We start from the raw sequence: 25,576 nt of genomic DNA, 5'->3' as shown, positions 1-25,576 counted from the left end.
GAGCAGGGAGCCCAATGCGGGGCTCGATCCCAGGACCCTGGGATCATGACCTGAGCCGAAGGCAGACGCTTAACGACTGAGCCACCCAGGCGCCCCGAGGAACTTCTCTTTTATGAAGAAAAGGGGTAATTGAGAGGGACTAGTATAGATAAAAAGTCTGTTGGAGTAAACTGGGAATTTGAAGTATAGTAGCTTTGCATTGGCTGAGTTGTGACAGTCTCTCATTGGATGGGCTGCTGCCGGACAAGGAGAAAAATCTTCCTTCATCCTGTTGGGGTAGTAAAATATAGGAGTCTTCCTGTTATTGTTGTTGTTGTTGTTGTTGTTTTTAATAGAGAATATTTTAAGGCCTATTTATTTATTTTAGAGAGAGAGAGAGAGCACAAGCAGGAGGGGCAGAGGGAGAGGGAGAAAGAATCCCAAGCAAACTCCACGCCGCATGTGGAGCCCAACACAGGGCTCAATCCCACAAGCCTGAGATCAGGACCTGAGCTGAAACCAAGAGTCAGATGCTTAACCAATCATGCCACCCAGGCACCCCTAGGCTTCTTCCTGTTGAGAGTGCAAAGTATGTCTCTTGCTATTGGGGTCTACAATTGGCGATGAGTGGTAGGACGTGAGAGTTTCCTTTTCTAGCCTCATGACTTCCTTTTAAATGAGGCTTCCTTTATTCCAAATCACACATGCACTAAAATACACAAACCTTAACACTTGCTGAGTTTTATATACACCATGTAGCCAAAATCTCTACTAATATGTAGAACTGGGACGCCTGGGTGGCTCAGTCGGTTGAGCGTCTGCCTTCGGCTCAGGTCATGATTCCAGGGTCCTGGGATTAAGTCCTGCATTGGGCTCCTTGCTCAGCGGGGAGCCTGCTTCTCCCTCTGCCCTGCTGCTTCCCCTGCTTGTGCTCTCTCTCTCTCTCTCTGATAAATAAATAACATCTAAAAAAAAAATATGTAGAACATTACCATCACCCCAGAAAGTTCCTTCATGCCCCTTTCCAGTCCATCTCCACCCTCAACTTTCAGAGGCAACCACTTGGGCTGTTTCCAGTTTTAAGCTGTTATAGTGCCACTATGAAAATTACCATACAACTTCTTTTGTGGACACAAATTTTCATTCATCTTGGGTAAATATGTAGGAGTAGAATTGCTGGGTGATTCATCTTCCTTTGTGACATGTCAAAAAAAAGATTTTTTTTTTTTTTTGCCTATTTCATTGGGTTTTTTGTTGTTGTTGTTGTCGTGGGAGGGTTTTTTTATATATCATAAATACTAGTCCTTTGTCAGATGTATGTTTTGTAAATATTTTCCCCCAGTCTGTGGCTTGCTTTTATATATTTTTTCTGAGAGTTTATTTGAACAAACATTGATTCCAGGCGGGCAATGCCAAATTGGAAGTGGTTAGGAGTGCTCCCACCTTTCTACTTTCTTAATGGTGTGTTTTATGAGCATGTAATCAGGGTCTACACCATTTAGTAAATCTCATTGTCTTGGTCACAAGATTATTTCAGGCATGAGTACACAACCCAGTCAAACCAATGACTCATGTTCTAGGAATGTTGAGACAAAAACAGACATTCCTTTTGGCTGGACATGAGTCTAAGGGGATGCCATATCTATACCTAATCTGAGAATGGATTCAATGGAAGCACAGCCCAAAGACAGAGAAACCAGGTCCCAGGGACACTGTCCAAGTCCCTGCATCAAGCTCCAGGTCAAACTGTTGTCCACCTAGATCCCACATTTTGTTGCCTTTACACCTTTGTTCATGATGTTGCTTTCACCGGGAATGCCCTCTGCCACGCCTCCAAATGTCCACGTGGCCCTTCTGAAATGCCACCTTCTCCATCAAATTTTTTCTTGATCTCTCTTGTTTTTTCTGTGCCCATCATGAAGTGACTTCCTCCTTTTTCTGGGTACTGAATATTATTGGTATCTCTTAGCATACATATTTATAATGACATCATCATCATCATTATTATTTTACAAAACTGTATTGGTAGAGATTTCTAGAAGTGGGAGCACAGGGAACTTAATTTTCTACCTGAGGTATTCTTGAGACAACTGTATTGATAAAGGCAGGTTTTGCTTTTTTATTTAGGAAAAAAAAAGATTTTGAAGCTCATTGAATGAATGAATGAACAAGTGAGTGTATTTATTAGATTTAAGTCCACTCCAAGAGTTGTACAGAGACACAATCAAGGCTCTGTTCCCCTTTTGATTCTCTTGCCACTGACTCCCCTCCTTTTTACTTTGCTTTATTCACCCTTCAATTCTCCTTCCCTCCTGAAAGCACAAAGCAACAATCAAGGATGGCTAAGGTAGCAAGCCTTAAGGGTCTGTTTTTTCTATATCTTCAGTGACCAACTCATCTCGATTTTCCCATGACCATCCTGGTTTTAGTACCAATAGTCCCACATCCTGGAAACCCTTTCATTCCCAGGCAAACCTGAATGGTTGATCACCTTCCTTACTCCCCCATACCCCACCAGTCTTATTTTGTTACATGGAAGAGAATCCTTCATTGATTTCTGTGGTAGGCAGTATTCTAAGATGGCATGTAAAGCTCCTGTCCCCTGGTGTAGACATCCTGTATAATCCCCTTGCCTTGAGAGTAGATGAGCTCTAGGAATATGATGGGATATCACCCCTGTGAATAGGTTACTAATCAGTTAACTTTATGTTAATCAAAAAGGAGATCATCCCGAGAGGGCCCAACCTAATCAATTGAGACTTCAGAAGAAGTTGAAGTGTCAGAGAGATGTATTCTTACTGGTCATGAAAATCCAGACTCCGTGAGTTCTACAAATGTGAAGAAATTAATTCAAAAACCACATGAGATTGGACTCCAAGCCTCTGATAAGACCTTAGCCACAGGGATACCTTGATTTCAGCCTCATGAGGCCCCAGGAAAAAAGCCCCGCTATACTGTGACACAATTTCTGACCCACAGAGCTGTAAGATAATAAGTTAAGTTGCTAAATTTGTGGTTATTTGTTACACAACAATAGAAAACTAATATAATCCTTTAGGTGCACTCTTCCATATGAGAGAAACTAAGTAGCTGTGGCTAGTGCCTCAGTTTGTCTGAGCCTCGGTGTCCTTATCTATGGAACAGAGATACCAGGCCCACCTCCCAGGAGTGTTACAAGCGTTAAATGAAGCGATGTATATCAGGTGTTCGGAATGGTAAAACATTCAGTAAACAGGAGTGGAGGGAGGAACGAGCGGGCTTCTGCACATATTCCTTGGAAATCCAAGCCCCTCTACCATCAAGCAGATCAGATCCTGTCTCCCGTGGCTGTCAGTTGAGCACTTGTAAAACGTGAATGGCAAAGGTCAAGGGTCTGTATTCAGTTGTGCTACGCCTTGACTCCCTTCCTTTGATGAATAAAGTTCTTCTTATCTCAAGTGGCAACTATTTTGCTAGAATAACAACCAAGCCCCGAATAGTTAGTCCTGGCTTGGGGAATGTGGTCTATGGGGCAATTCCTGTTGCAAGACAGAGACATGACATTTGGTGAGACTCTGTCTCAGGACCTCCCCATGAATAACTAGGGAGTGGCCTGGTAGGTACATCAGGTATCATAACCATGACTGACTAAGGGTGAATACAACCTTCTCTTTCTACCAATGAGCCAACCATTATTTTCTAAGTACTCACTATACACTAAGTGCTGAGAGGAATAGAGGTAAGCCCTGAAGGGACTTATCTTCCTAGAGGGCTAGTATGGGCTCATCCCAAGAAAAGAACATAAATTAAAATTCAATTTTATTGAGGGGCACCTGGGTGGCTCATTCAGTTGAGTGACCAACTCTTTTTTTTTTTTTTTAAAGATTTTATTTATTTGAGAGAGAGAGAATGAGAGACAGAGAGCATGAGAGGAAAGAGGGCAGAGGGAGAAGCAGACCCCCTGCTGAGCAGGGAGCCTGATGCGGGACTCGATCCCGGGACTCCAGGATCATGACCTGAGCCGAAGGCAGTCGCTTAACCAACTGAGCCACCCAGGCGCCCCGAGTGACCAACTCTTGATTTCGGCTCAGGTCATGATCTCAGGGTCAGGAGATCGAGCCCCATGTTGGGCTCCATGTTCAGCACGGAGTCTGCTTGTGTTTCTCTCCCTCTGTCCTCACTGTCCCCCCCCCCACTTGCTCTCTCTCTCTCTCAGATAAATGAAAATAAATAAAAAATTCAATTTTATTGAAGCAGGGACTCAGACAGATATTTGTACGCTCATGTTCACAGCAGCATTATTCACAATAGCCAAAATGCTAAAGCAACCCAAATGTCTTTTGACAGATGATAACAAAATGTGGTACATGCATGCAATGGAATGTCATTCAGCCTTAAAAAGGAAGGAAGTTCTGACACCTGCTACAACATGGATGAACCTTGAAGACATTATGGTCAGTGAAATAAGCCAGGCACAAGAGGACAAATATTATACGATCCTACTTCCATGAGGTACCTAGAGTAGTCAAGTTCATGGAGACAGACAGTAAAGTGGTGGGTGCCAGGCCCTGGGAGATGGGAAGAAGAGGAGTTAGTGTTTAAAGGGCACAGAGTTTCAGTTTGGAAAGAGGAAAAAGCTCTGGAGATGGATGGTGGTGGTGGTCACACAGCATTGTGAGTGTACTTAATGTCACTGAATTGTAAACTTAAAAGTGGTTAAAATTAAGGTAACTCCTTTGTTGTGTATCTTTTACCATGATATAAAAATTAAATTTTAAATATTTGTTTAAAAAATTTTAACTCATTAGAGTTCAAAAAAATAATAATTGTGGTAATACCAAATGTCAGCAAGGATGAGGAGTAGCAAGAGGTCATTTTTAACTGATGGGATGTGTGTCCCACTTTGGAGAAATAGTTTCCACGTTGGAGAGCAATTTGGCTTTATTGAGCAAAGCTAAGGGGCATGTCCTCTACTCACCCTGGCCCCTCAGCAACTTCACCTTTGGGCATATATTCTAGAGACTCTCTCAAATACATATGCAAAGAGACAAGTTGGAGAAGACTTGTTGCAACATTGTAACAGAGAAAAGGAAACTATATGGTTACTCACAGGGGAAAGAATACATAGTTTCTGGTTTATTCATATGGTGGAATGGAGTACAAGTAATTGAGATAGGGCTACATATGTGAATTTGGATAGACCTCAAAAATACATGTGGGGCCAACAACAACAACAAAAAGACTCAAATTGCATAGTGTTTGATACCATTTATATGATGTTTAAAAGCATTCGCTATATATACACACAAGAACACAACATCCACTAGCATGCAGATCACCAAATTCAGGAAGACAGTTACCGCTGGAGAGGGAAGGAATAGAATAGGATGGTGGAGGGTTACACAGGGTTCTTCACTAGTAACTGTAGTGCTGATTGCTTATGTTGGTATTGGGTAAATGGCCATTTATTGCATTAGTCTATCTACTTTTTTGTATGTCTGAAATATTTCATAATACAAAATAATAAAGCAGGGATTAAAAGACCTTGCTAAAAGAGTCCATTCATTAATTTATAGAAATAATTGTTCCTTGAACAAACCCTATGTGCTCAATGCTGGAGATACAATAGCAAACAATATGGACACAGTGCCACCATCTCCAAAGCTCATGGTCATGTCAGGGACACAGGTATCAGTAAAATAATCAGAGGAATGAAAATATAACTTAAACTAAAATAGGTGCTCTGGTTTCCAGAAAGGAGACTGGGATAGTTTTCTATAGGTAATCTAACATGCCCAAGAGGAACAGCCTAAAGATGCTGACATTGGGGGTTGTCCAACAAACACCCCAGCTGGACCATTCTACAGTGAAGCTCAGAGTCACAATTCTCAACTACCCAGAGACATGAGCAGACCACCATGGATTCCAAAATATCTGAGAAAAGTCTGTAACATGAAAGATAGAGACCATAATGCCCACTTACATGCATGCATACATACATACATACATACATACATATATACATAAAATAATTGGGAACAGTGACCTACAAGCAACATACACTATGCAGAGAGAACAAACTTCTAAAAAAGTACTATAATCCTCAAAAAATACTATAATCCTCAGAGAGATAAGAAAACGTATTCCATCCACAATACAAGAAACAAATGTTATTTCTTAAAGAAAGGATTGTTTGGAGAGCAAAGAAGACCTCTTGTGATTTAAAAACATGACAGCATAAATTTAAAAAATGCTACAGAAAGATTGGAAGATCAAATTGAGGGAATAACCCAGAAAGAAGAGCAAAGAGAAAAAGAAAGAGAAAGTAGAAAATATAGGAAAATTAGGAGACCAGTCCAGTAGGTCCAGTATCCAAATAATAATAGAAGCTCTAGAACAACGAATAGAGAAAGTGCTAGGGGAAATCCTCAATTAAATCATTCAAGACAATTTCTCAGAATTGAAGGACATAAATTTCCACAGTGAAAGGGCCAGAATAAAGGATGGAAAAAGACCCACTCTCCAAGACACACCACTGTGAAATTTTAGAACATTGGAGGAAAAAAAAAGAAGATTCTATAGATTTCCAGAGAAAGGGAGGAAAAAAAGTCAAAAAGGATTATACACTAGAATAACATCAGGCCTCCCAACAGCAACAATGCTTGCTAGAAGATAATGAAGGAGTGCCTTGTAAATTATTATCCCAATCTAAGATTCTTATCCAGCCAATGTATCCATCAAGAGTGAGAGCTGAATAATGAGCTAGAGAAATTGTCCTATTGTCAGCAAGGAGTGGAACAGCTCTGGCTGAAACCAATGATACCACTTCAATTCTAACAGAGCATTGGGAGGAAACTCTACCCAAGTGATAATACTCAAGGATTTGATAAATTGGGATTCATCCACCCACTATACTTCAATGTCACTTAAGGACCAGATACGTGGTGTTGGGAACACAAACAGTAATTTCTCTTGGGAATCTAGATATGTCATTTGACTTCCCTGTGCCTTACTTTCTCCACTTATAAATTGGATCTGATGCTCATCTGTGTTGAGTCGCAAAGATTATGGAAAGGACAAGAGGATAAGAGATGAGTAATTTCAGCTCCTCAACTGGAATATGATGAACAAATATGAATCCAATTTGTTCTTTGTGCAACTCTGTAACAGGCACTGACTTTTGTTTGCCCAGCAAATATTCTATTCCATTCCACCTCCCATTCCAACTTCAAGGTTTGGGGGTTTCTTTTTGTTATTTATTTGAGAGAGAAAGAAAGAGAGTGAGAGAGCCGATAAATTGTGGTTTATTCATTCAGTGAAATACTATTAGACAATGAAAAGGAATGAATTGTTGATACACAGCACAACATGGATGAACTTCAAAATAATTACGCTGTGTGAAACAACTCAGAAGAGTACATACTATGTACTTTCACTTATATAAAATTCTGGAAAATTACAACTAATCTAGAGTGACAGAAAACAGATTGGTGGTTGTTTGTGGTTGGGGAGGCTAGTGGAGTGGAGGCTGGAGAATTGTGGAAGGGTAAGATGGAGGAGTCAGAAGAGCACAGGAGGAAATGTTTGGTGGTGGTGTATACATTCATGACCTTGATAGTAATGATAGCTTCACAGGTGCGTACATATGTGAAACAAAATCAAAGTATATACCTTAAATATGTGCAGTTTATTGTATATCAAATTTTCATCAATAAAGCTGTTTTAATAAATACTAGATGCTAGAGACAGTGAGTAGTGCCTTCAATATTTTAAAGAAGAATTATTTACAATCCAGAGTTCTGTAACTAGCTAAACTATTAATTTTATTCTAGTGGAAGAGACAAATAATAAATAATTGCACAGTGATTGAAAATCAATTGTGATAAATGTTAAGATGATGAAGTCCGGTTTATTAGTAGAACATGTAACAGTGGACTTGACCAGGTGTGGGTCACCTTCCTCTTCTGTGCCCTTAGAAATGAGTCAGTTACCCAGTTATTCAACCAGTAGGAGGGGGAGGATCAGAACCTTGTCTTCCTACTTAGGCAGTCTGTGGTCTTTGGAATATGCCTTTAAGTTTGGGCCAATAACCTTGATTTCACTATTCATACTCATAGGGAGAGCCAGCTAGAATTTGGATTAATTAACATACCTCTTTAAAAAATATTCAAAGCACAAGCATCATGATATTAGGTCAGTAGAATCATCCCCATTCCTGAAGGTTGATGCCATATCCTTGAGTTTTACAAACATAGCAAAATTAAAAGAGAATACACTCATGATGGACCACAAATAGGTGTGTTGACATGTTTTGGTCCTGCCTCATGACAGCCCTTCACCAGCAACTGGAACACAGCCAACTATGTGCTTTCCTACATGGGTTGAAACATTTTGTCTGAAAGTGATAATCTTCAATCTTACAGTTTTGTCAAATTCTTTTATTTTACCATACTCTAAGAATTATCCCAATTTGGCATTATTCAATTCAAAATAAGTTTTCTTTGCAGCTATGTGCCAAATTTTAACGACACCGGGAAAAATAAGACTCAGTCTCTGTTCTAAAGGAACTCACAGTCTGGTAGTGAAGTCATTAACAAATGAAGAACTACTCTTTGATTATTGGTCAGTTATTCTCCACACTTCTTTCCAAAACCCAAAGCTCTCCTAGCATGCTGACACAAAGGATCATCAAAGAAAATCATACTATATTTTACTTCTTAATTTCCTTTTTATTTACTTTTAAAGATTTATTTTATTTTACAGGGACAGGGGCAGAGGGATTGGGAGAGAAAACCTAAGCGGACTCCATGCTGAGCACAGAGCCCAAGACAGAGCTCAATCTCAGGACCCTGAGACCAGACCTGAGCCAAAAACAGAGTTTGATGCTCAACCGACCACGCCACCCAGGCACTCCTTAATTTCCTTTCTAGTGCTTATCTTCCTTCCTAATATCAAGAGGGGCATAAAATGCTTGACATGATTCTCCATTAAAATCCAACTCCTTGGCACAACAGGACTTGGGAAATATTAATCATTAGGGCAATCTTGTTAATCAAAAGATGGGAGCCCCAACTTGGACCTGCCACTAACAAGAAGTGTGTCAAAGTCCCAAAGCCTTGTTTCTTTTCTGGGGATTTTGTTTGCTCATTTGTAAGATTCACCTCAAAAGCTCAAGTGTGTTCCAGCACTAAGATTCCTTCCCTTGCTTTGCAGTATCTATACCTAGCTAGTACCATTAAGAAAAACTTACTTAAGCATTCCAAGAAGGCACCTTGCAGTAGGGTTTTGACTCAGCAGCATGGAAGCAATGATGGTCCTGTTCTATTTTCTGTTTCCCCAGAGTCCCAGGGTTTGAGAAAGAATGTATAAGAGGACTTTCCATTGGGAGCGTCCTTCCAGAGCTGTGTCGCCAGGCAACCCCAGGTATGGCTTAACCCATCCTCGGTGCAATCTGAAGAACTCCGGCCCGGTTCTCTCTGCAAACGTTGGGGAAACTGACATTTTGTGGTGCTGCCCCTTGCCCTCTAGCCTCCCTCGGTCCTCACGGTGCCATTTCAAAGAGCTCAATCCCAATATTCTTTTTTTTTTTTTTTAAGATTTTATTTATTTATTTGAGAGAGAGAGAGAGCGCACATGAGAGGGGGGAGGGTCAGAGGGAGAAGCAGACTCCCTGCTGAGCAGGGAGCCCGATGCGGGACTCGATCCCGGGACTCCAGGATCATGACCTGAGCCGAAGGCAGTCGCTTAACCAACTGAGCCACCCAGGCGCCCTCAATCCCAATATTCTAAACCAATGGCCATTCCTGGGGGGGGCTGTCAGGGTCAGGTTTTTAGTGAACCAGGACTGCTTGGGTGCTGTCTTGGGAAAGCTACACCACTCCTCCCTGGGTTACCAAACAGCCGACAGCCGGACACCTCGGGCCACATCCGAGCCTTAGGGCCTGTTACGACATCATCCACGGGCAGGGCCCAGATCTGGTCTGGGAACAGATACCTGTTCCTGGAGGCCGGACAGCTGCCTCCCGCGCTGGACACGCCCACGCGCCCGCGGCCCCGCCCCCACTTCCGGCCGGACCGTGATCACGTGCCCTGACCCCGCCCCACAGGCTCGGCTCTTCTCCTGTCCAGCGTCCCGGCTTCCCTTCCGCCGGAAGTGGAGCGACTTTCCCTTTCCGGCTACGGGTCCCCAAGCGGAGCTGGAGGCCGGACGGGGGAGCCGAGCGGCGGCGGCGGCGGCGGGGGCGGTAATGGCGGAGCTGGTGCAGGGGCAGAGCGCTCCGGTGGGGATGAAAGCCGAGGGCTTCGTGGACGCCCTGCACCGGGTCCGGCAGGTAGGGCGCGGCCGGCTGGCGGGAGCACGGGAGCCTGAGGCGGGGCCGGGCCCGATGGGGAGGAGGAGGTCGGGCCTGGGGACCGGAGGCAGCCTGGGCTGACGCCTCGGCCGGGCTCGGCCTTTTCTTGGGGCTCCTGTAGCCGGAGGAGCCGAGGGATGAGGCGCCACCGGGAGGCCCAGGCCCAGCCTGTCGGGCGGCTCTCCTAGGCGCAGCCGCTGGGAGAGGGTTTGCCCGGGTCGCTTGGCCCCTCCGCGCCCCCACGCCGGGACTGGACCTGCAGGGCATCCAGCGTGGGCTTCTGAGGTTCGCGAGGGGTGGGGACTGGGGAGCTCACGGTGAGGACCCGGGTGTAGACAGAAAGCGGCCGTCTCAGGCCCTGTAGCTTCTTAAAACTTGGAAAACATCGTCCTCGGACTTCCAGTATTCGGAGGGTGGAGTGGCAGGAATTCGAGAGTATTTTACTTTTGAAGTTACTCTTGGAGAGAGGAGAGAGGAACATGTTAAATAGGTGTGGGTGGACCACAAGACGTAGAAATTCCTTACGGGCGATAGTTCCTCTCTCGGGGAGAATGTGATATGGACTCATCCCAACAGTGACACCTTACCATCTGACAGTGTCGTGCATTTTGCCAGAGTTAAATAAGTTGGGTTGTAAGAGGTTGCAAGCTTCCCTGGAGAATGAATGTGGGACCTGCCAGAAATACTCTGGCTTCTGGCATGGTGCTTAGAGCAGAACATGTCCTTGTGTCGTGTGTAAAACTTAGAAGTTAGCTCTGACACTTAAACGTTTGCTGCTGAGTGTCTTATACTCATCGTCTCTTCCTATTTAATTGTAGGCGTACTAACTGACACCTTAAAAGTTGGGCTATAACTAATTACTGCTTGATTCCTAACAGAAAGCCACAGGACTCATTGTATTAGAAGAAGGTCTCCACTTGGTCGCTTGAAGATATGGTCTTTACATCTCTTTCCAGTATTCCAGGGGAGGGAACCCTACCTGTTTCCCAGATACTGACTTTTCATTTTAATACTGATGCTCCTGTAGACATTATATTGGATCCCAGAACTTTCCAAACCTGTGGTTCCACCTAAAATTTTATCCGATGACTTGTTACTTACTGCCTAGGCATCAACCGGTACAATAGTGAGTATCCATCTTACTTAGACTTCAGAGCCAACCAGTGGCTGTAATGGATGAACATGCCATCCAGCTCCCCTTGCACCACCCTGCTTGCCGGCGTGTTTCACTGCTCTCCTCTACAGTCCAGGGTCCTGAACCTTGTTTCTCACTGGCTACTAATATGTAATGGCTTTCGCTTTGTGCTGATTTGTGACAATCACCTGTTGGCCTTCTCTATCCAGGAAGAATTATAGTCACTACCCTAAAGAGCTCAGATCCTCAGTTTGCAGAAGGCCTGTAGTTGAACATAAAATGAATTTTGAACCATTGAGAAGACTTTCTGCTTCTCTTGAGCCAGTGGTTGAGCTCATATTCTTGGACAACCTGCTCAAGAGGGAGGGAGACCCTCTGTTAAATGCTGACCTAATGTGGATTGTTGAAGCAGTGGTGTTTACTACTAGCAAAGAAAACTTCATTGGAAATGTTCCCAGCTCTGAAATGCACCATTGACTGGAACAGTAATAAGCCCAATGGAGACAGTACTGTAAGTGTATTACTTCTGAATATTAACAGCTGGAGGTCGATACTATCTCCAAGGATTTGATGGCCTTTAAAAACTAAAGAAAAAAAACAGGTTTGTGAGTAATTTTAGGTTTATTTATAGATTTGCATTGGGCAAGAATGGAATATTAGAAATTGAAACTGTTGTATGCTTTATAGTAAAGCTCACCTCAATGGGTCTCATATTGGGGCATCTGGATGATGATGGTTCTACTTCATTGTATACATGGCATGTTGCAGAAATGTGCTTTTTTTCTCTCTAGTAACTGGAAATAAAAGATAAGGTATTTCTGTATTTCAATGATTGCAAAGCTTCCCCCACTCTCGCCCAACATGTCCTCATAAACACCAGCAATTGCCTAGAAAGCCCTCATGGGTTTGTTAGGGAGCAGTAAGCTGTCTTGTGCTCAGTTTATCTAGAAGATTGTAACAGAGTCCAAATCGAACCTGCTGGGATTTGAACCTGCAGTTTCTAATAAGTCTGGTATGTGGAGCCCAGTACCTAATCTACTAAGCTTCCTGCCTGGCATCTTGAATCCTCCTGCATATCCTTTGGACTCTTTCCAACATAGGGAATCAGTCGTTACTCTTCGTTTCCTCTGAGCATGGTATTCCTAGATCAAAAGGGAGTCTATGGAGATGTCATGTAAAATGTAAAATTTTCCGCAGCAGCGTGAAGTTCAGTGAGTCAATAGTGCTTGGCACAAACGAATAATACAGCCATTCCGAAGGGAAGTATACAAGTGTAGAAGTGTGGTCTGATTCCGTCCCGTTGATGAAGATTTAAGACTGCTGGGTATTAAAAAAACATGTTCAGTTCTCCAAGTCATTGGCACGTCAGCAAAAATAAGTTTTTTAAACTCATCGTTTAGAGAGAGCAGGATCCTATGAAGGTGGGATGTGGACTCAAAGCCAGACAGGCTAGGCCATCCTGTTCTGCGGCCACAGTGCACTTCTCTCCTGACTGTCTAGGTTACCGGAGGACCTCACAGAGATGATGGATAAGTAGGTACAACTCTGTTCTGTTTGGTTTGTTTTTTCTAAAAACAAAAATGTTCCCAGAAAGCCTGCTGCTGGTGGTTCAGCGGCCCCTGTCATGTAGTGCACACATTTGTGTGCTAACAGGACAGTGTAACACCAGGGTGTCTTACAGATTCCCAGCAGCCTTCCCCAGGTTGGACCAGCCGTCTGCCAGTCATCACCTAAGTAGAAGGAAGTTCTCTTGCCTAACCGCTAATGCTTTCAGGACTTTAAGCCCCTATTTTGTTCTAGACCCAGTCAGTGCCTCTGTGTTGCACAACTCCGGGGTATTCTTTACATTAAATACAGTGTAATGGGTGCCAATTGGAGTTGGGCATCATGGTGGTTCAGCACCCAAGTGATTGTGACCAAGCCCCTGTGGAATCAGTAGGAAGTAACTTTTTGACAGTTCCATAGGCCTAGAACCTGTCCTTCACCGGCACTTTATTTTGGGAAATGTTCATTGGCGTGGGGTCTCAGAATGTCTTTGGTTCTCCATGAATGCCTGCTAGTGCTGCTGTCTTGAGCTTTGGGTCTAAGCAGTAGATGATTTGGCATATATGTGCTATGTACAACGCACAAAATTGCCTTTACGAGAATGTGCATCCACCATTAAAAGGAAAAGCCTTTGTTCATTGGCTCTTGGTCACTCCCTGAGAGAGACTGCCTTTGCTTCCTTAATACATGATGCTTCTGACTCATGGCAAATGTGCTGAGCGCCCCATTGATTTCAGCTCTATGCCACTGAGATTATCTCCTACACACCCAACTCAAGTAGCTCAAGTCATCGATTCATGAGGGACTAACTCCATTCATTTTTGCTTTCTCAGACATTTGAAGAAAACCAATATTTGCAGGAAATCTATGGGCTGCTCCTGTATCTTTGCTTTGATAGGACCCAGTAGAGTGCCCTGTAAAGAGCAAGTCCTTGTTAAAGGGTTTTGCTGATGTGACTGAGCCCATTTGGGTCACTGCTTTCATGGAAGTGTTGAACTTCCTGTTCGTTATTGAAAAGTAGATAGTAAATGCACAGTATGTTCCACTGTGTGTTTCTAAGGTTTTTTTCATTTTTATCGGAGACTTCTTTATCTTTCTTTTAAAATCTCATAGCCCATATGTAGCATCAGACTTTGGTTTCTCCTGAAGGCCCATTCTGTAGATACAAATTTACCTAGACCAGAGCTAAACCAGCGGCCCATGGGCTGGAGAAGGCTTACAGCAGGCCTGCAGGCATGCTTTGTTTAACCCACACAATACCAGTTAGAAACTAGAATGATTTCACATAAAAATTGAGATCTCTGGCTTCTCAAGAAAAGATCCGGCCACACTGCTCCCACATTCAGGAACGGCAGTACTCAGCAGGAGCTGACTAGCAGCTGCCCCTTTACAAGGGGCATTGACTTCTGGGTTGCCATTGGGATGCCTAATCAACAGCTTTTTCCCCTCGTCTTTTTCCAAATTGTGAGTCCATCATCTCTGGTTTTTATTTGAAAGTTCTAATGGAAAGAACGGTGTAGGGAGATTGAGGAGACTTGAGTCTCCTCCTCCAAGTAGCTGTCTGACCTTGGGCTGGGTCGGCCATCCCAACTCTTGATCTACAGGCTGTTCATGGATCTTCCATGGAAAAGGATTCATGGACTGATACATTTGGGGAATTCAGGGTCAGGTAAAGGTGAATTAGCTTCTTTAATGCAGGACTTCTCAGAACCTTTAATATGCTTGTGTGTATTAAGTCCTATAGGAGTTTGGGGTGTGTGTTGTAAATCTCCTGAAGTTATATAATTTCATACTGTCTTTTCATAAAACCAAGTCCCATTCTACAGATCAAATTTCAGGAAATGTTGAGCTAGATAATCTCAATAGTTCCTTCAAGCCCTTGAACATTCCAAGCTGTCATCTAGCTGGATCTAGGGAAAAAAAATTGGCCATATCATTTTGGTTCTTTTGCTTTCTATTACGTTATATTGGGCATGTATTCGAACTCCCCTCTCCCCAGCTTTTCTGTGCAATCCTTTTACTCTGTTAAGAGTCCCGTCTCTTGAAAATGTTTTGCATTTAGAGTTTTGTTATAAAGACATCTGGGAAAGAATAGCCAGTACTTCTTTCAGAGGCAAAAACTGTACTTTTATCCTCATACCAGCTAATAGCAAATCACTTGTGAAACCGAGTAGTGTTAATAGAAGTAGTGATGTGATTCGGATTGCCTGCCATTATTTGAAGATCTGCTGACTCCAGGGCCTCCTGCCCGGATGCTAGGCCAGCGCAAAGATAAGACAGACGGGTTTGCGGCTGGTTTCATCTTATTGTGGGATTAGTCCTCACAAGAGCCAGGTGAAATAGGACCAGGGTTCTGATTCTCATCTTGTATTTGAAAATGATGAGCCAAAGGGAAATAAAGCTGTTTTCTCGGAGGTACACAAATAGTTAATATACACAGTTGTTCTTCGGTCACTGTTTTCTGCGTTCTAAGGACTTGGTTCCTTCACAGAGGTAGCTGGGTAACTTTCCATCTCTGAGACATCAGAATCTGAACAACACACTGAGGGGATGCTGGTAGAATTAGCTGGGATGTAGGGTAGAAAACGAATCGACATGTCATCTTTGGGGCCTCTGCAGGTTCTGGCTGGAGCAGCATTTCAGCTTAGAGCCTCAGCTGGTCATCCTAGCATTTTGCCTTCAGATGGGCTTCTCCAGATCCACTTTAAATTTAGCAAACCTTTAAGGAGTACCTTCTCTGTGTCAAGCACTTTGCTATGCATTAAGGAAGTTGCACTTTCACTTTCGGGAACACGGACCTTTTTAAAACTCTTGAAAACTTTGAACCTCACCTCAGGAATACTTAAATAGTTTTGTATGTAATTTCAGGAGGTTCATGAATTCTCTAAAGCTAAGCCCTGGAGTTCCCAGTTAAAAAACCTTTGCCCTAGCGGTTCTGAGAATTGAAACAGGTCTCCCGTTCAGAGAGCTCCCTATAGTGGGGAGACAATATAATCAATAACTTCCTCAGTGAGTTACATTATTTAGAGGTAGTTTATAAAGTGCTTTGCAAATGCAGAAAAGGGAGTATTTAATTCTGCCCAAACGTGGGTGGCATGAAGCCGTCCGGAAAAGCTACTCCGGAGAGCTGTGCCTTATTTGATTGGCATATAGAATTCCTTGTTTTGGTTAATGCCAGTAAATAGGGCAGGATCAGCTGGGGCCCCATCTCTGATGACAACAATAGCTGGCATTCATTGAGCCCCTGTTGCTCTGGATGCCAGGCAAGGGCTTCCATATATGTTCTCTCATTTGATGGTCACAAAGGCTTCAGGGGGTAGTACAGTAGTCCCCCCTTATCTGCGGTTTCGCTTTCCAGGTTTTCAGTTACCTGTGCTCAGTCACAGTCCAGAAGCAGTTGATCCTCCTCCTGACATCTTGTCAGAAGGTCAACAGTAGCCTAACGGTACTTCACAGCCCCTCTGCCGCTCATCTCGCATCATCACAAGAAGAGCGAGTGCAATACATCTTGATAGAGAAGCCACATTCACATAACAGTTTTTTATAGTATATTGTTATAATTGTTCTATTTTTAGTTATTGTTAATCTCTTACTGTACCTAATTTAGAAGTTAAACTTTATCATAGGCATGTACGTATAGGAAAAAATACAATACATAGAGGGTTCGGTAGTATCTGTGGTTTCAGGTGTCCAGAGTCTTGGGATGTATCCCCCCACGGATGGGCAGAGGGCTGCTGTACAGGGAAGTGCTCATTAAGGCTTTGGATTTGGGGCACCTGGGGTGGCTCAGTCAGGTAAGCATCTGCCTTCGGCTCGGGTCATGATCTCAGGGTCCTGGGATCCAGCCCCGCATCGGGCTCCCTGCTCAACAGGGAGCCTGCTTCTCCCTCTCTCTCTGCTCCTCTGCCCTGCTTGTGTTGTCTCTCTCTCTCTCTCTCTCTCTCTCAAATAAAATAAAAATCTTAAAAAAGAAAAAAAAAGACTTTGGATTCAGCCCATGTGAGTTCCAAGTTCTGGTTCTGCCACTTACTAGCTTAGCGACTGGGCAAGTTCTTTAACTTCTTTAAGCCTTGTTTCTTCATCTGGAAAACGGAGGTCATTGGTGGTTGTAATAATTTTTTTTAATAGCTAATATTAGAAGTTAGGAGGTTCCGCTTGGGAGGTGGGGGCAGGTAGTGACTGAAGGGGGCGTGAGGCAGATTTTGGGGCCCCAGTAATGTTCTGTGTCCTGATCTTGATGCTGGTTATACAGGTATTTTAGTGTGGGGACATTCAGCGACCTATAAACTTATGATCTGTGTACTTTTCTGTGTTTTTATTATTTTTCAATAAAAGATTAAAATAGCAAACATTTCTTATTTCTTACCATGCGCCCAGCATTGTTCTGGGTGCTTTACATTGTTATCTCCTTATCCCAATGGATATAATTCCAGGCAGATGGACTCCCAATCCCCCAATAACGAGACGCGTAGCTACTTTTTGGGGGGGGGGGGAGAAGAGTAGCTACTTTATAAGGTCACCATGGAGATGAACTGAGGACACTATCAGGCACTTAGCAAGCGTGCAGTAAGTCTGATACACTGCTGCCCTCAGTGTGACCTCTTAGGTAGTGGGAAGCAGAACTGGGACTTGCTCCTGTGCACCAGGACTCCAGAACCTGCCATCTGCGACTTGATCTCAGCCACTGGGCTTGACTGCGCAGGTGACATACTGTGTCTTCCTGCCGTGGGCAACAGAGACTTTCTGTCCAGCCCATGTATTCTCCGGGGCCTAGGCAGGGTCACTCAGGTGGGACTGTGGAGCAGAGGTTCCCAGGAAGCAAGTTGGGTTCCTGCTCCCTAGGAGGTCATGTGAGCTTTCACATCTGCTTGCTGGATCCGTGAGAATCAACAGTAGCTATATTTAATAGTATGGACACGGGATGTGGATGACATGGCATTCTGATGGCTTTGCCAGTTTCTGTTGAGTGTAATGTTTTAATAAATGTAAAGCTGTGGAGATACACAGAGCTGCTGCTTCAGATTTACAAGGTGAACTACTTCGATTATGAAACTTGTTGGAGAATTTTAGTTGCAAAAATGTGCACTGGGAATAATTAATTGCTATGTTCCCTAAGTTTAATGATTTGTGTACCACCTTTATGATTTTTGCCATATCATTGAACCCTCAGTGTTTGTTTACTTAATATTTTTAAATCTTTTTAAAATTTGGATTTATTTAAAATATTTTTTTAAAAGGAAACTAAATCACTACTGTAAGTGAAAAACTTTGCCATGCATAGAAGGTAACTGTAAGAAACTATATATATATATATATATATACATATATATATATGTAAGAAACTATATATATATATACACACACACACACATATAAGTTTAAATAACTGTAAAATATATATATGTGTGTGTACACACACACACACACAGAAGTTGAAAACATTTATCTGTGCACCTCCCCAAAATGCCTACGTACGTCTCTGGAAAACACTGGTTTAGTCCATCCCTGCATTTTACAGGTGAGTACCCCAAGGAACAAGGCCTTTGAAGGTCTCGCCTAAGGTCACACACTGGAAGAGCTGGCTGGAAAACCAGGACCCTTGACTGACTCCTGGTTCAGTGCTCCCCTCCTCCTCGTTTCCACTAACTATTCAGGATTGAGGTCACATGTCTGGGTTGTTGATTTATAGTTCATCTATTATGGTGCCTAAAATAGCACAGGTAGTGAGATAGCAGATTTTCCTCCTCGCCTCACCCCCAAAAAAGGGAGGCAAGGAAATCCAATGGTTAAAAAAGCAGCAGCAGAGTCCCCTCAGGGCAAGGACGGGAGTGGCCTTGGTTTTATTGGACTATCCTGGCTTCAGTGACCCTCTTGTTTTCTGTCCCACACCATTATTAGCTGACAATGTACCTCACTTCCCTTAAGCAGGGACCCTTCAGAGCAATCAGTTACAAAGTGAGGAATTGCTTGAGCTCTGTGCCCTGGAAATCATTAGGTTTTGAGTCCCTGGGAAATGAAATATGTTTAAGAGAGTATTAGGTGGAAGAAGGGAGGTGCCTAGTGCTGTGGGTTACAGCATAGGTTAGAGCTGGGCAGGCTGGGCTTAAATAGGGCTCCTGCCACTTAGGGACGTGTGTGACTGTGCACAGGGCACTCAGCTACTCTGAGCCTCACTTTTCCTTGTCTTAAAATGGAAATAATACCAACCTCCTGGAGAATCATTGTGAGGAATAAATGAGATAGAATACTTAAAATGCTCCTCCCAGGGCACCTGAGTGGCTCAGTCGGTTGGGCATCTGCCTTCAGCTCTGGTCATCATCCCAGGGTCCTGGGATCGAGCCCCTCATCCAGCTCCCTGCTCAGCAGAGAACCTGCTTCTCCCTCTGCCTGCTGCTCGCCCTGCTTGTGCTCTCTCTTTCTCAAAATCTTTTTTTTTTTTAGGGCGCCTGGGTGGCTCAGTTGGTTAAGCGACTGCCTTCGGCTCAGGTCATGATCCTGGAGTCCCGGGATCGAGTCCCACATCGGGCTCCCTGCTCGGCGGGGAGTCTGCTTCTCCCTCTGACCCTCCTCCCTCTCATGCTCTCTGTCTCAAATAAATAAATAAAATCTTTTTTTTTTTAAAGATTTTATTTATTTATTTGACAGAGAGATAGCGAGAGCAGGAACACAAGCAGTGGGAGAGGGAGAAGCAGGCTTCCTGCTGAGCAGGGAGCCCAATGCAGGACTCGATCCCAGTACCCTGGGATCACGACCTGAGCCGAAGGCAGACGCTTAACGACTGAGCCACCCAGGCGCCCTCAGATAAATAAAATCTTAAAAAAAAAGTCTTAACTATTTAAAAAATAAATAAAATGCTCTTCACAGAGTGCCCAGCACGCAGTAAACACTCACTAAATTTTAACTCATTATTTTAGTGGATATTTAAAATCATTTCTTTAAAACAAAGTTGGGGGCACTTGGGTGGCTCAGTCAGTTAAGCGTCTGATTCTTGATCTCAGCTCAGGTCTCAGTCTCACAGTTTTGAGTTCAAGCCCTGCATTGGGCTCCACACTGTGGAGCCTACTTAAAAAATAAAATAAAATAAGGTTGCATTTGAATGAATGGAAGAACACATTGTTTCTTTACAGACTGTTATATGTACAATGTACTACCGGTGTAAGTTATGATGCAATTGTACATTGTCTTGTTAAACTCCTGTTAACAGTCGTGTAGCCGTTAGCCGGGTTCAGATGCAGCCTGTTGGCTTCAGAGTCAGAGTTACACCTCTTAAACAGTCGTGTGTACGGCTTTTCTCTTAGTGGAAATTTCCCAAATTACAGATAACTGAAGTAAACGTGACTTAAGAACAAATCTGAAAGCCTCAGCCTTTAATCAAATTCAGGAACAGGAAACTATTGTAGCATTTTTAGCTATCAGCTGTGGGAAAAAATGACATTCCAACAGCATGCGAAACATACTGTATAAATTATAAGGAAGGCTAAAGACTCAGGAATAACATTTCTAACTACTTTGGAAGGAAGGAAAAAGATCTGGAAGCAAAGAAGTATCATCAGAAAGCAGCAGGGAGTGTGCCTAATGTGTCGAGTTGATGTTTTGGGGGTCTGTGTCTGGCAGTGGTTTGGCATACATGCTGTTGGGGGACTCCACCGATAATCATGAGCTCTTGTACCCCTTTCTTTGTGCTTTGGGGTCATCTTCACTATGCTGGGAACATTTTGGGCTGTCTTTAAAAGCAGCTGGGCCAATAATCCTGAAAAACCCCACATCAGTCATTTACCGCTCAGTTTATTGTAGCAGATGAAAGAGTCTCCATGGGGCACAAGCCAAGGCAGTGTTCTCACCTTTTAATCTACCTGCTTTACCAGCTGGGTCCTTAAAGTTAATTTTTGCGTCTTAGGTAAGTAGCCAACCTCCATAAACTTATCCAAAACAAATATGGAAAGTAAGATTAAAGTCAGTGGTAGAATGCTGTTAGGCAAGACCTGTACAGTATTTTGTTTTAGAGCAAATGGCCTCTTGGATATAGGAGGTTGGGTTTCTATCAGCAGTCTTAGTATTTTAATTATTTACTACTACTAATATTTTTAAACAAGCACCTATCCAGTACCATCATCTCTAGCCTAGACAGGGACCGGAAGACTTTAAAGGTCTGTATAATAAATGACCTGTGTAAGCACCGTATACCATGTGGTCTCAGTGCAATTCCTCAACCGAAAAAAGTGTGTGGCTGGATTCTAATAAAAACTTTATTTACAAAAGCAAGTGGTTCACCAGCCATAGTTTACTAACTCCTGACCTAGAATATCTCCTAAATGGTCTTTCCTACTCTTGTCTCCTTAGGATCTATTTTCCTTGTCAAGGGGACCTTTTGAAAACATGTTTCTTCCCCTAGTACGCCTAGCAGTTGCTTCCTGTCACCCTTCCTATAAAATCCAAACACTTACTGTGACCTAGAGCCCTAGGGAACCAACCCTTGCCTGTGTCTTGGAACACATCTAGTTCCCTCTACTCTTGTGACGTTGATTTCTCTCTTCTGGGCTCATACCTACTAGGCTGGCTCCTGCCTCAGGGCGTTTATCCAGGCTGTTCCCTCTGCCTGGAATGCTCTTCCTCAGATTTTTCGATAGCCAGCCCTTCCTTATCCGTTAGGTCTTAGATCACACAACCTAGCGTGATCACAGTGGCCTTCCCTGATCACCCCGTTTCAGGTAGCTCTCCAAAGTGTGCTGTGTCATTATCTTCTCGTATTAGCATAATGCTAATTACCAGCTGAAATGATCAGTTATTGGTTAGCTTGTGTACCTGTTACTCCCCACTGACTGCTGATTCAGAGTAGGGGCCTGGTTATTCCTTTTTTTTTTTTTTTTTTTTTTTAAGAGAGGGAGAAATAGAATTGGGGAGGGGCAGGTGGAGAGAGAGAATCTTAAGCAGGCTCCCCGCCAGCGCAAAGCCTGATGAGGGGCTCAAGCTCATAAGATCATGACCTGAGCTAAAGTCGAGTCAGACGCTTAACCGACTGAACCACACAGGTGCCCCCCGGGGCCTGGTTATTCTTGTTCACCACAGGAACCCCAGTGCCTGGAACAGAGCCCAGCACGTAGTAGGCACTCGACATTGGTTGGATGAGTTGCCTTATTTTAACAGCCGTGCTATTTGTGAAGCGCTTTCTAGTATACAAAGCTCCTTTGTGTTGAGAGTATGTTGTTAGCTTTCCCCAAACTCTGCGGCAGGTGGTGGTACACCCAGAGGATCTCATGCAGAGGGGAGAGGGGCTTGTCCAACACCACAGAACTAGTAAACTGGAGGGAGAGACCTGACCCTGGATCCCTGACATTTAAGTCCTGCCTTGGGGTTTCAGTGTCATGATTATCTTGGGTTGTTTATTTGTTTAAGGTCATTTATGTTGGTCCCAGAAGGTCTCAGACTTCTGGGCACATTTGGACAAGCTCAGGAGAACTACCACTGAAGACTTGCTCTGTGGGACAGCGCTTCTACCTGCTCCCCCCCTTTTTTTTTAAAGATTTTATTTATTTGACAGAGGTAGTGAGAGCAGGAACACAAGCAGAGGGAGTGGGAGAGGGAGAAGCAGGCTTCCCGCTGAGCAGGGAGCCTGATGTGGGGCTCGATCCCAGGACCCTGAAGGCAGGCGCTTAATGACTGAGCCACCCAGGCGCCCCTTCTACCCCTTAATCCACACCTATTTATTAAGTTTAACTTAGGGACTAACATCAAGAGCAGTGGCTGTAAATATTCTTCTGATTAAATGAAAGAGTTGATTTATCATGAAGATCACATTTAATTTTCCAATAAGAACAAAGTGGATAAATCCCACATAGCATTTGTTTCTGGGGGGGAAACGCTTTAATAGCTATGTGATCATTTTTTTAACTGATAATAAATATTAAAAATTGAAATAGCTCTCAGAGGTTATCTCACTTTGTCCAGTGCAGGAATCCTTCTGAAGTAGTCTGGACAGACGGTCATCTCCCTATGTTTGGACACTTCAGTGAGGAGTAGCTTACTATTTTAGATCTCCATAGATGACATCATCACTTTATAGGTGTTGAAGTTATGGGATGGCTGTTTTCCTAACGAGTTGTCATGTTTGAGCAAACACAGCCTTTTAAATAGTATTGGGGAGCTTGTTTGCTAAGGGAATCCTGTGATAAAAGCTTTTGAACAAAGTTCTTCATATTGTTGGTCTCCTTTCTTTTCTTCTTAGAATGCAGTATACCTGTATTTTAAGTGATAGCTTAAAAATACTAATTTGTAGAACACAAATGTTTGGAAGTATTTTATTTCTAAAGACATTGTTGTTAAGGCCAAAAGAGAATTCAATTAGCGCTGAAAAGTGTTTGTCCCCTTGGTGACAATGCCTTGCATTAATCTAGGTCAGGGGGAGAAATGGGATAACAGGCCTTTTAAGAGGACTCTCCTCTTTCTCCCTCACATGGAGCCAGGATTTGTTACTGAGTATTTAAATCTGATTCTCTCTGTAGATTGCTGCTAAAATTGATTCAGTTCCTCACTTGAATAATTCTACACCTCTAGTGGACCCCTCAGTGTATGGATACGGAGTACAGAAACGGCCCTTGGATGACGGAGGTAAGTTGCAGTAAGTGTTGTTGCCTTTCAGATGGTAGCGAACCTGCCAGTTAAGTTGGAGTTGGTGTCAGCCATTTCCTTAACAGCTCTCCAGCGTCTTTCTGAAGAGGAACAGTGGAGGGGACATATTGGGGATGATTGTTCTGCACAATTCTCCGGCATTTGAGTTCTTACTTGCCTTGATAATACGGGAATGTTTTCAGCTGGGCTCTAAGGTAAAAGACTCACTTGGCCTTTGCACATCAGCTCGGAAGTAATTTGACTGATTCGAGAATTCTGTTTGATTTAGCCCTCCGTTCTTCAAAGACACACGTGGAAATTGAAGTTCCCACTTTTCTCCAAAGAAAAGCTAAGATTTGGTGCATGGCCCAGAGGAAGCTGTGGCTACATCCTGACCTTAAAGATAAAGGGCAAGGGGGTGGTGACCTCTTTGCAGTCTGCTGAGTTTTTCAGCACTCCTGTTTATGACAGGCTCTCCCCACAAGCGCCCGTCTTTCCTTCATTCATGTGTTACTTTGTTGGTTTCTGTCTGTACTTACTTCAGCCCACTTAGAAGTGCCTGTCACCAGCAACTTGGCAAAGAGTATCTGTCAGATTGTGTGTGTACAGGGAACTCGGACTTCCTGGATCACATTTTGTGTCTTGCAAAGTATGACTTATTATAAAAGGGAATCTGATGTACTAGTTTGTACATGAATATGCACGCAGCATGTCTTCTGTCCTGCTGCCTGTCTGCATGTGCGCCCAACCACGTGTGTATGCACATATCTCTACGATGTATTATTAAATGGAAAGAAATCAAGGTGTACAACAGTAGATATGGTGTAATTTCCTTTTCCAAAAAAAGTGTGTGTTTTGATGTATGTAGAAAAAAATGTCATGTGGTGTGACTGGTTTCTCACGTCTCTTAGGGAATCCTAAAGGGGAGATGGCCGTTGTTTTTAAATGTGCTAACCTTTTTGGAATAATTGCATAGGGTCACAGCGTGAAGATTTTAAGGGGGCTGCGCTCATCTGGGTGTAAAAGTTCTTGTCTATTTAAGGGAACTGTTTATGAGCGCACACACACAAAATCTACCCCAGGGCCATTGGAGCTAAGGTGACCATTTAAACTGCTACTCCAAAATGGTACCCTGTGGTCTTTTTATATTTGACTGGTGTTAGTGATTTCTTAGAAGAAATATGACTTATTGCATTATCTGCATTTTTGCCGACATGAAAAACTGTAATGCAAAGTGACCTTTTTACCTTTTCAGGGCAATCATGCTTCAGTTTCTCTTATGGGACATCGGTATAAAAATAAAACTAAGTTGTCTGGCTCTGAGCACATGCCCTGGTAATGGACAGTCCCTCTGGCCCACTGTTTCCAGAAATCATGATCAATATCTTTCACAACTCCCCGCCTTGTTTGCACCCCTCGTGTGGCGGGAAGTGTAAAACCTGTGTTTGCCCAGCACAGGCGATCACTGTGTCCTTTGCATAAAGAGCACCTAGATATTTACCAATGAAACCACGGGCGCTGGGCCGACTTTCTTCTCCCGTTAATCCTCTGTACACCCATTTGAGGGAAATTTGTAAAAGGCTCTGAGTTTATCAAGAAAGAGACCTCGGGAGCAGGCAGATGTAGCTAGGGAGTCACAGGAAATTCTAGAATCTCACTTGGAACTCCAGTTCATTATTCTGTAGTGTATTTTCACCTCTGTTTTGAGAACCATAATTTTTTCCATGTCTGCCTTTGGGGACTGAGTCCTTGGAATCAGAAAACAAACGGTTTCTCTTTTTCTTCCTTCTAAATATGAAGCCCAGTTACAGTAGGGAAGAACTGAGAAAGAACCTTCATGTCTGGGCCAGCTCTCCATCTTACACAACAGACTGTGTGAAGAACGAGAAACTTCCCTCAGGCTTTTTACACTGGACATGACAGCTTGACAGTTAATCCTCTTCAGTTGAGCACCTTTCCAACAACAGAATTATGTAAATTG

General features: G+C 43.4%; 1 protein-coding gene across 2 annotated transcripts in view; it reads left to right on the top strand.

Moving 5' to 3' along the window:
* Nucleotides 1-10,122: 10,122 nt before the first annotated feature.
* Nucleotides 10,123-25,576, top strand: part of FUBP3 (far upstream element binding protein 3) — a 50,982-nt gene continuing 35,528 nt past the window's right edge. For both annotated transcript variants that reach the window (XM_035015612.1, XM_035015611.1), the window contains exons 1-2: nucleotides 10,123-10,289; nucleotides 23,490-23,595. In XM_035015612.1, coding sequence (XP_034871503.1) covers nucleotides 10,206-10,289; nucleotides 23,490-23,595 — 190 coding nt within the window. In that variant the 5' untranslated portion in view covers nucleotides 10,123-10,205. The remainder of the gene's footprint in view (nucleotides 10,290-23,489; nucleotides 23,596-25,576) is intronic.

Source organism: Mirounga leonina, unplaced genomic scaffold (assembly GCF_011800145.1).
Source record: "Mirounga leonina isolate KUSES-001 unplaced genomic scaffold, KU_Mleo_1.0 Mir_170, whole genome shotgun sequence".
In the NCBI taxonomy this organism is placed as follows: domain Eukaryota; kingdom Metazoa; phylum Chordata; class Mammalia; order Carnivora; family Phocidae; genus Mirounga; species Mirounga leonina.
This window is presented reverse-complemented; position numbering and strand designations above follow the sequence as displayed.